Source organism: Hipposideros armiger, unplaced genomic scaffold (genome assembly GCF_001890085.2).
Source record: "Hipposideros armiger isolate ML-2016 unplaced genomic scaffold, ASM189008v1 scaffold_569, whole genome shotgun sequence".
In the NCBI taxonomy this organism is placed as follows: domain Eukaryota; kingdom Metazoa; phylum Chordata; class Mammalia; order Chiroptera; family Hipposideridae; genus Hipposideros; species Hipposideros armiger.
In genome coordinates, this window is record NW_017731919.1 from 1,112,677 (window position 1) to 1,123,965 (window position 11,289).

General features: G+C 46.1%; 1 protein-coding gene across 1 annotated transcript; it reads left to right on the forward strand.

The window, feature by feature from the left end:
- Positions 1 to 5,503: 5,503 nt before the first annotated feature.
- LOC109371396 (keratin, type II cuticular Hb1-like) lies at positions 5,504 to 10,612 on the forward strand. Its single transcript, XM_019623871.1, has 5 exons — positions 5,504 to 5,545; positions 6,896 to 7,000; positions 8,588 to 8,808; positions 9,784 to 9,815; positions 10,361 to 10,612. Exons 1-5 carry the CDS (start codon positions 5,504 to 5,506, stop codon positions 10,525 to 10,527), a joined length of 567 nt encoding a protein of 188 aa, XP_019479416.1. The 3' UTR covers positions 10,528 to 10,612.
- The last annotated feature ends 677 nt before the right edge of the window (positions 10,613 to 11,289 follow it).

Below are 11,289 nucleotides of genomic sequence, written 5' to 3' on the forward strand. Positions count from 1 at the left end.
GCTGAAAAAGAGGAGATGGGTGAGGGCAGGGGGAAAGGAGGTAGGCTGGCGCCAGACTGTGGATATGGTGGACGGGCAGGGCAGGTTTGGAATATCAAGCGGGGCACCAGAGGTGCTTAACCTGGAGAGGGCCATGCTCAGAGCTGTGTAAGCCAGTGGGGCATGGGGACAGTATTGTATATGAAGGGTGTGTGTGCGTGTGTGAAAGTGTGTGTGCATCTACTTTTGGTAATCCAAGGCATCATGAAACATCCTAAACATCAATGTGCCCATTTCAGAAATACACTTCTTTCTTTTTCATGGTGTAGTGTTTCTGGAATCACTCAAGAGTGTTTCTGGAATCAGACACACCTGGGTTCAAGCCAGGGCTCTGCCACTTAAAATCTGGGTAAAAATTGCATAACCTCTCTGAGCCTCAGTTGCCTTTGTATCTAGAATGAAGGCATAAAACTTGCTCAAGGATATGATGAGGTGTGTATGTAAAGCCTGAGTACAATGTCTGGTGCATAGTAAGTGGTCAATAAATTCCAGCTGCTATTGTTGTTGTTGCTATTTCCCCTCTATTACCCACTGGTCACTGCTGATACCTGCCCTGGTAACCGTCCCTCTCCTCCACCCCCACGCCGGGCTAGCCTGCTCTTCCAGATCTGGGGGCTGTGGCCCCCTGCACACTGATGTTCTCTTAGCTGGGACTCCCACTCCTTAGACTAGGCTCAAAGTTTATTGGAGCATTTCTTCTAAAAGTGTCCCAGAAAACAGGGAGTCCTTTGAGAGACTGTCAGGGCGGTGCGGCCCTGTGCTCATGGTCCAGTTGAGGAAAAGTCTGTGGGTGGGGGTGAGGAGTCTTGAGGGCACATAGGAGAGGATGGAAGAGGACGGGTAGGCTGGGGGTTTTAGGAATCGACATATTTGGAACCCTCACACCACATTGCTTATGCACATCCACCAACTTCATAGGTCCTGTGACATGAAATAGCTGAACAAATACTTTTTTGGTTATGTAGTTGACTTTGCCATATCTTGGTGAGGTAGAAGCAATCTCTCTCTGGCCATGCCAAGGGTCAAATGTTATAGGTTGCCTTGAGGACCCTGCGGGGGGAGCCCCTGGAAGGCTCTTTCTCTCAAAGCTGCCAAGGTTCCCTTCTGCACCCTGACAGGATAGCCTGTTCTTTGTCCCTGGTCTCAGTTCATCAAACTGAAAGACTGAGGTATGAGTCCAGCTGACCACCTGAAAGGAATTATCCCAGCTCAACTCCCTTTCCCATCCTTAATTATCTCACAGAGTCCACAGGCCTTGGCTGACTTTGACTCCTCAGGCACCCTCAGGCCCTCAACGGTGGAAGAAATGCTGCCAAGGTTTCAGAGTTACCTGAGTGTAGGATTTTCAAAAGCCCCATCTTGATGATATTACCCCAGGAGAGAGGAGAAGTGGCGGAAATTTCCCAAGTCCATAAAGATGACAAAAGAGTGACTCCACCTGGTGAGGTGAGCAGACCCAGATGTCTGGGTTTATAAAATGGCCATAGGCAGTGAGGAAAAGGTCGGAATCCTTCTCTTCTTCCTCTGGCTTCATGTCCTTCAGCTTAGAGTCACCATGACCTGTGGATGGTCTTGCTTTAGCTCCTGCAGTGGAGTATTCAAATCCAGCTCCTGTACGACCACTTGAAGTTCTGGCTGTGCCTTCAGCTGTGTATCATGGCTGCCCCCGATCACACTCTTCCTGAACCCCAGTCATGCTAAGGACTCAGTCTGGGCACTGAAGGGGGCTCAGGAGTAGGAAGGATGTGGTCCATGTGAGTGCTCAGTCTGATAGAGGAGATGGACACACATCCAGGGCACAAGCAGATACAGAGAGATGCATATAGGGCAGGAGCTCCTGATTCGATAGCGCTGTTTTTATATACAACATGGTGGGGACTGCTAGGGTCATGCCAGCTATTTATTCATTTGTGTGGTCAGGGCTGGGGACATTGAGGGAGGGGTGTTCTGATGGCTTAGGGCTCTGGCTCCCTGAGGTAATTCTCCAGGGATAGGAAGTGTCTGGCATAGTGTTGGTTCATAACAGGCACGGAACAATGTTAAGAGAATGAATGAATTCGTCTCTAAGTTTTCCAATTGCCCATAGGCCAAAAAGCAAAATTGCTTACATCATCTAATTGTTGTAAATTAAAATGTGCTGTAGAGGATATGAACCTTTTATACATTACTGATCAAAGTATAAATTGTTATTATAACAACTTTGGCAAATAATTTTTTGTGTTGTAATGCTGAATATTTGACTATCCTATGACCCAGAAATTCCACTGCTAGATGTATATCAAAGAGAAATTCTCACATGTATACATCAGGGGACATTTAGAAAAATGTTCATAGCACCAACTTTGTAACAGGAAAAATAAAACAAAACAGAACAATAATAGAATTATATTTACTCATTAGAGTATATTGGGTTGTCAGAAAAGTCATGATGTATTTTGTTTATGTTTTTCAAAGGTCATTTATTTATATAAAGAACAAAGATCAATGAATGATATATTGCCCATTTTTTTCGATAACCTTTGCCATCTTTCAGTGAGCTTCATAATTCCTCGTTCATAGAAGGACCTGTCTTTATTTGTGAAAAACTGAACAAAGTGCTGATTTACAGCCTCATTTGAATTGAACGTTATACCACACAGGGAGTTTTGAAGAGAGAGAAACAAGTGGAAGTCTGACGGCGCAAGGTCAGGTGAATATGGTGACAACACATCCCATCCAAGCTCCAATAATTTTTTTTTTTAAAGATTTTTATTGGGGAATTGGGGGGAGGGGAACAGACAAGCTGCTGTCGTTTTGTTCTTCAGTCTAGTTGTGGAGGACGTTGCTTCACTGGCCCAAGTTGGCACCATCATTGCACTCTTCCCGGGCGAGGCAGATCAGTCGCCAGTTTCTGGATGGCCGCTCACAGCGGCTGCTGGCAGCTCACTACACACGGTAGCCCATGGCAACCCACTGCAGCAGGGGCTGCAGCCTACGGACCGCTGGCGACTCACGGCAGCCCAGCTCCAGGTTGAGCTGTTGTTCAGCATCTTAGCTGTAGAGGGCAGTGTCACTGGCCCTCATATATGGGATCCAAATCGGAGTCCTCTGGCATCCCAAGCCAGCTCTTAACCAATGAGCCACTCAGCTGGCCCTAAGCTCCAATAATTCTTGATGGGTAATCATACTTGTGTGTGGTCTCACGTTGTCGCGATGGAACACAACTCCTTTACAATTAACAAGCTCTGGATGTTTCTGGATGATGGATTCGTTCAAACTGTCCAATTGCCAACAGTACACATTCGAATTGATTGGTTCCTTGGTAGGAGCTCGAAAAACACGACACCTTTAAAATCCCACCTCATTGAGAGCATAACCTTCCTCTGTTGAATGTCTGCTTTCGATATCATTTGAGGCAAATCGGGACCAAGACCATTTGCGCACCACATTGTTGTAAACAATCCACTTCTCACCACCAGTTATCAGTCGCTTCAAAAAAGGATCGTTTTCCTCACGTTTAATGAGGATATTGCAGATGTTTATACACACTGTCAAATGAACTTCTTTGAGCTCATGTGGAACCCAAATATCAAGCTTGCTTACATATCCCAGCTTCTTCAGGTGGTTCGTGAATGTTTGAATAATGGATATTCAATGTTCCTGCAATCTCTTGTGTCGTGTAACGTGGGTTTGACTTGATCAATTTCTTTATTTTGTTGTCATCAACCTCGGTGGGCCTCCTTGACCGAGGAGTGTCGATTTTGTGAACCATTATTGGCACTGATGTTCTTGTAGAACATTGTCACTATAAACTTTATGCAACTTTTCACAAGCTGGATGCGTGTTCTTCCCTTTATGGAAGTAAAACAGTAAAATATGGCAAAAATGCACAGTTGGTTTGGTCTTCCATCTTCAACTTGTTGTAAAATCTCCAAAACTCAACCAAATCGCTCAATTTTTTTTTAGAATGAAGCTAGAACTGTCAGCTGTCAAATGACATAGCAACAACACAGATGCGAATGACTCTAGTACTTCCAAAAATGAACTAGTGCCATCTCTCACAAACATGCGTCATGACTTTTCTGACAACTCAATATGAATCCTAGTAGAGACATCCTAGTTACATAATTATATATTTTTTTAGCAAGTGCCTGTGAAAGTTATACCTTTTTAGTTAAAAAAAAACAAAAACAACTAAAAAATATATTTTTAGGTATATGTATGTATGTGATAAAACTAAAAAAAAAAAGCAAAGGAATGATGACATAAATTCAAGGTAGTGTGTAGGTAGATAGAAATTATTAGTAATATTTTGGTTTTGTGTTGGTAAGTGAGCTCATGGTATTTAATTTTCATTATATTATTAAATAAATAATAAAATCAATATGTTATTCATAAGAAATGAGGCTAAAATATGAGGCCATAAATCGAAAGTGAAAGAACACATTAAGATGATTGGTTAGAGGATCAGGGTGCATTGTACACAGTAGGAAAGAGTAATTTTTCATGAAAAATTACTTATTTCAGTTTCTGTGCATGAATATATATGTATCAATAGGTACTGACTCATGATATAAAATATATTTTTTATTTTGAGTTGTTGTTCAAAAAACTTTAGTACCCTAAAGAACCTCTTGCTGAAGTGCACCAGCAGATATGTTCCAAACAGTTCATAGCATTGTTTGTTGTACCAGAAACAAAAATACACAGGTGCATACCCATAGGAGGATGGAGAAGTATTCACCCATTGGAATACTATACAGCACTGAAAAATAAACAGAATGGATGACTCTCCAAATAGAATATTGAAGAGAAAAAAGCAAGTTATGGAAGCACATGCTATAATTCTATTCATATAAAGCATAAAAGTAGGCAGAACTAAACAATTGCTAGGAGTTCATTAAGACATGATAAGATAACAAAGAAAAGCAAGAGAATGCTTAACACAAAAACCCAGGATAATGGTTGCTTTGGAGATTTGATGGGGTCAGGGATGGAGGATACTGTAACAAGCGTTCCACAGGGGGCTTTGAAGGTACTGGTGGGTACACAAGGATATGTTTTAATACTCTTGCATTTAAATCATTAAGTATGTGCTACATATACTTTTTAGCATGTATGAGAAATTTATAAAAGAAAATGTCAACAGCAGCTTGTGCTCTCTAGTCCCCTGGTTACTTCTTCAGTTTAGAGTCATCACCCCAGATGACTCTAGTTCTAGCCTTAGAACTAGAATTCCCAGTCGTAGTGTCTCTACATCCTGTCCATCTTCCACATTGCTACCAGACAGATCTCCCTAAATCGCACCTCACACCAGGTGACTGGTCTGCTCAAGCACCTTCTGTAGCTCCCCACTGCCCACTTCAGAAGCTCAAACTCTACACATTTCTCCCAGTTGAGTTACCCTTTTATCCCTCCATCCTCCTCCTTCCTTCAAGGCCCATTCTAGTCCAAGGACCTTCAATTTCCCATCTGAGCTCACAGAATGGCTCCTGTCACCCTGTCAGAACTCTGCAATTGTAACAAGGTGAGGTCACAAAGCCCCCAGGAAGGAGAGAACTTGTCTTCAGAGGTGAGAATTCTGGGAGCTTCTTGGGCTGGTGCTGGGCTTAGTGTTCACAGGAGGCTTGGAGGAGACTACAGCCCCACTCATCATGGTGCGACTTGTCCACATGGCTCATTGGCTTGCACGGGCTAAGGGGTCTTGGATTCTACCCAGATCTGCTGAACCCAGCCAATCACAAGCTTGTCTACTGTGTCTACAGCTTTTGGGAATGGGAACAGGAAACGGTAGTCAGAGGGAATAGGGCAGAGATTGGGGGAGGATGATGTTTTTCAGTCTATTCATATCTGGTTCCCACAACCCATCTGTTCTGGAAAGAAATTTGCACTGCACTGCTCTGAATAGTTCCTATTCTTTGGGTTGAAGGATGTGAGTGACTATCTGGCCCTTAGGGTGTCGAGCAAAGAGCATGGGCTTAAGATTCGATCTGGCTCACCTGCTGACTGGCAGGGACACTCATGTCTCTCTGAGTCCCACTTTCTTGCATGGTAGATGTAATGAACATCAGCTTGTCCAGGGAGAGAGAATGGAGACAGTAACATCTACCTGGCCTACTTCACAGGTGGCCATGGGCCCCAGTGAGATGGCAGAGCTAAAAGACTTTGAAGAGTGTAAGGCACTGAGCCAGCATTAGTTACTGTACCCATCTGTTTACATATTGGTGTGTGGAGACAGGGTGCAGGAAGGGAAAAGACCCACTGGTTTTGTCCCCTGTAGACAGCCCTTTCCACAGTGGTCTTCATTTGCAGAAGGAGCCAGACCTGGATTCCTGTCTCTGATGAATAACATTCATCAAGTTAAGGAAGTTTATTCATATTCTTAGGTTTTTAAAAGTATTTTTAAAATTAGCAATTATTGTTGAATTTTATTAAATTCTTTTTATATTAATTTGGATTACATAAGTGGCAAACGGCAATTAATTTCCTAGCGTTTAACTACCCCTATCCCTGGGACAAAACTTATGTGACCTCAGTCCAAAGACTCAACTCAAAAGATTGTTGCCTTACCTTGTTGCTCTTTGTCCCTGAGTTCATGCTACCTTTGGCATCTCCAGGCCTGGTAGAATAACCCACCACTATGCCAGCCAAGCACATTTTATCCTCCCAACAACCCTTGGGAGAATGAAATAGGAATAGGAAAGATTAACATCCCCATTTTACAGATGGAGAAACAGAGGCCCAGAGGAGTTAGATGATCAACATAGTGCTGGATGGGTGGGCCCTGGCACTGTCTTGCAGGCCTCCATCCAGTGTTCTTGTTTGCTCTCCTCATCTCCCTGATCCTCCTCCTTACTCTGCTGCCCCCTCCCCACAGTGTGAGGAGGTAAAGGTGACTGTGCAGAGAGACACACAGAGCCTGAGGCACAGCAAGGAGGAGCTGAACAGGCTTAACCAGGCCATCCAGAAGCTGACCGTGGAGGTGGACAACGCTAAGAGTCAGGTGAAGGATGGGAATGGCGGGTGGCAGAATAGTGATGGTTGGGGTACATCCATTCTTTATGACAGCTAGGCTAGGCACCCCGCCATCCTTTGGGATAGATGGACCGAGTTTCTCTTTGTAGATGTCTGAGCAAATAGGAGTGTGGCTGTAATATCATGCTTACCTTTGCCTAGGACTCCCTATATTTCATGTGAGTAAGTGATTAGTATGTAGGTAAATGCACAATTATGAATATGGATGCTTGTTTGTATATTGTTTTTATGTGTATGTACATTTTTATGTCTGTGTTTTGTTTGTCCTACATAGCATGACATTTGAGCTCATCTTCAGAAATTGTAAGATCTCACCTAGAAAGCCTGTTTTCTGTGTTCTCTTTAAAAATGTGCAGATTTGGCAATATTAAACTATGACTCCACATGGTAATATTTGGCTAGAGAGGAGAGGCCTCTATCTTCTTCACACAGGGATATGCCCTTTGTGTGCCACGGCCCCCACCGCTACAAACTGATTCCTTTGACACCGAGGCAGAGGGTTTTTGCCATTTATCATCACCTTGGCTACTACTATTACTATCTCTGTAGAAGAGAAAAACTTATAGGTAGAGAAACTATGTCTCTATCTAAAGCAGAGAAATGAAAGCCTGGAAACATGAAAGAGGTCCTGGTGATTTCAGGATGATGAGAGCATGCATATTCCTTTGTGGAACTGGATTCTATTGATATATATATATATAATTAACATTTGGCCTTTACCTTTCGATGCCTCCAGCCAGGAAGGCATTTTGTACTTGCGACTCAGGCTCTAGGCCTTAGAAAGGATAGGTTTCCACATGAGTGCTTTCTTTCCCTCATCCTCTTTCCCTCTCGACCTCCTCTCTTTTCTCCCAGCTGCCCTCCCTCTCTCTCAAGCCCTCTGGCTCATCTCCCATCCACAGAGGGAAGGGGTTCTGCTTCCCGACTTTTCTTTTACAAGTGACTCAGGCTCTGAGGGAAATTCATGGGGGTTCTCTCTTCTCCAGGAAATGATGACTTTGAGGTGAGGGGATGAGCCGTTCAGGTTCTAGGGGTGGCAGAGTGAGAGGGTAGGCAAGTCAGGGTTCAATCTCCCACCAGCCACAGATGCTCTGATGCCCCCCTATTGGTTTCCTAAGCAGCCAGCACACCTCAACAAGGCAAGCACTTATTATTATTACCCCCCACCCCCAAAACTACAGATTCTAGTCTCCTGTGAAGAACAGGATAGCCTTCTTGTTAGTTTGCCTGATAAAGCAATAATCTCAGCATTATGTGCTAAGGAGCATTTGATCCTTCTCAGATCTGAGCTCCTATTAGAAGTGTCATCATGCTCAATGTGAAAAGCTCTCTCTCAGTCATCCAGGCAGCTGGCCCCAAATCTCCTGGGAACAGGGCAGACACACAAACACAGGTTTCAGAATAGGTGTGCTCGCTCCACACAACAATCTGTGACTCTCATTGGCCCTCCAGCCTCTAAAAAAGGTCTGGATCCTTGAGGGGGCAGGGATGGAGGCCAAGGATGTCCTGTTCATGGTTATCCCTTTGCCCCCAGCCTTGCAAACTAGAGGGAGCCAAGGACCTGCCAGCTCTGCAGGAGGAGGGTGCCTCAGGCAGTGTTAAGGGCAAGCTGGCCTGGCTGGAGGCCGCCCTGCAGAAGGCCAAGCAGGACATGGTGAGGCAGCTGCAGGAGTACCAGGAGCTCATGATCGTCAAGCTGGGCCTGGACTTTGAGATCGCCACCTACCGAAAGCTGCTGGAGGGCGAGGAGAGAAGGTGAGGGATGGGCAGTGCTTCAGATATGCTATAGTGAGGAGTGCAGGGGCATAGGGAGGTCACCAGCTGGGGACGGGGTGGGGAAAGGCAACCTAGGTATCCAGGGACTTGCTCTCCTGGAGTCAGTTTTTTCCACCATTGAACAACCTTTTAGGCAAAATGTCCCAACTAATGAGCACCATGGCACCTTGGTAGGGGTGACTCATGAAGTCATTCGCCTCCAGGATGGGAGAGCAGGGTTATTTTGTCCACCATGATAGCTGCAGGGACCAAGGGCCAGTCAGGGGGAATAAGGTCCCCAGTGTGGAGTAACTTCTCAGTTCTCCCCATCTTCCCCCGGCCCAGGGAAGGCAGGGTTTATGGGAACAAGCGGGGCCTGGCTTTTAACCTTAGATAGCAGCTGCCGGCTCCATCTGGCCTGGGGACACCACGTTGCAGGGAGGAACAGGGAACCCATTATGCAATAGGCATGATGCATATATTATCTCCTTTAAACCTATAAAATCCCTGGGAGGGATTCTATTAGGCTCATTTCACAGATGAAAAAACTGAGTCTCAGAGAGGGCAAAGCACCACCTCAAGGACACATAGGTAGAAAGGGGTTGAGCGGGGCTTGAACAATATTCTTCAGGTAATTGAGCTATCTCCTCTGTGGTCTCCTTTAAAATGCCCCTTCCACCAGTCTCCCCTTTCAAGATGTTTAGGTCAAAGAAAGTGTAGATCTTTTGCCTTCTTTCTCCTCCAAGAAGCCATCCATAAAAATGAGTTATTTAAATTTAAGGGGAGAAGGATTGAGTTTAAAGGTCCAAAAGGAGTCTTTACCAAAAGGGCTGTGGGGACCTGAGAGAACCAAGGAGCATGCAGGATGGAAAGGTTTCTGCCTGTCTGAGAGCCAGGAGTCTTTTGTCTTGGAGAATAGAGACTATTATACCGAGGAGATAAATCCACTCACCTGCTTTCTCCTTCTCCCTGCAGACTTGGCCTGGGATTGGGGACAGGGAGCGGCTGTAAGTAACTAATAGGTGTAACTTGGGTTAGAGGGGCCAAATCTTATCCTCCTCTCCCCACTTTTTTGTGTGTGTATCTCTTGGCAAGGGAGAAGGGGTCTGCTTCCTCAGTTTGTCTCCCTTTGCGGGAGGGGGGATGTTTCTTCTCTTGGGGGTGAGTCTACGTTTGTGTGTGTTGGGGGAGGGGGAGTCCTGTGGTCTGTTCTTTGGGGGGACGTTCTGTTGGTTTTGCCTAGGGTGTGGGAGGGAGTTCTGTGGGTTTATCCTCATGGACAAGACTGTTTATTCTTGGGTGGTGGTGTGTGTGTGTGTGTGTGTGGAAATCTGTGACTGACTTTTGGTGGGGAGGGATTCTTTAGTCTGTTTCTTAGGGGAAGGAGCCTGTGTATCAATTACTTTGGGGAGTTTGCACGTCTGTCTCCAGGTGGGGAGGAGGGTCTATGCATTGCCCCCTGGAGGAGGAGTCTGTCTGTCTGTCTGTCTGTCTTCTGGGGCGGAGCGGGGTAAGGGGGGTTTCCTCCCTCCACCAGCCGCTCTCTTCCCAGCCCTGGGCAGCGCTTCCACCTGCAGACCCGGGGCAGCTTCGGATCCTGTCCGACAGCAGTCGGGCTCTGACGCCCTGGAGACAAGCGCCCCTGGCGGCGGTTGCGCGCTCTGCGGCTCCCCAGGCTGTGTTGGGAACTTCAGCTGCAGAGGCTCCGGCAGATGTTGAACCCTTCCTACCCCACTCAGGAGAAGTCAAAGAACCCTAGCTTTTATTCCCAAAGACTTAGCCCTCTGTCTCAGATGCCCCTCCAATGGAGCTGACCCTCACCTCCCCGCTCCCTCCTGTGCCTCACCCATAGTATAAACTCTTGGAATGCTGCTTTGCCCTTCTGAACTGCCCCCACCCCTATTTTCCTGGGACTCCTCCTTTGCAATAAAACGTTCTGCAGTGGACGGAGCTTCCAGGCTGTTTGCATCTTCATTCCTCTGGCAATCCCCAGAATGAAGACAAAGCTGGCCAGATTTGGGGGAGGGTCACCACTAAGGGGCAACCCTCCTAGCCTGGCGTCCACAGTCAGCACTTCTTGGCAGAGGAGTTGAGAATTGCATTCACTCATCTACTCACTCATTCTACAAACAGTTATTGAATGGCGTCTGAGGGTTAGGCATGGTGCTTGGTGAGCATGGTGACACTGGAGTCCTGGCCCTCTGGAGATGATGTTCTGGGGAGGAGGCAGGCTATAAACAAGGAAACAGACCAGAAAGAGAATAGAGTGGGATAGGGATGAGGGGGCGCCTTTTACTACCCAGTCATGAGCACTTGAGGATAGGCCCTGGAGAAGATGGCCCTCGCAGATTGGGGCCGGGGGATATGAACACCGCTGGGTGGCTAGGAGTTCTAGTTTAACAAGTGGTTTGATGGTGGGCTGAGAACAACATATTTTGGTGGAGGAAAGCGTGTCTTTGGAATCAGACTGAGGTTCCAGCT

Bases quoted from the DNA above. Each gene is read 5' to 3' on its own strand.
- LOC109371396 (XM_019623871.1), top strand. From the start codon at position 5,504: ATGGCTCCTGTCACCCTGTCAGAACTCTGCAATTGTAACAAG. The intron at 5,546-6,895 runs GTGAGGTCACAA...CCCTCCCCACAG, and splicing joins AACTCTGCAATTGTAACAAG to TGTGAGGAGGTAAAGGTGAC. The intron at 8,809-9,783 runs GTGAGGGATGGG...TTCTCCCTGCAG, and splicing joins CTGGAGGGCGAGGAGAGAAG to ACTTGGCCTGGGATTGGGGA.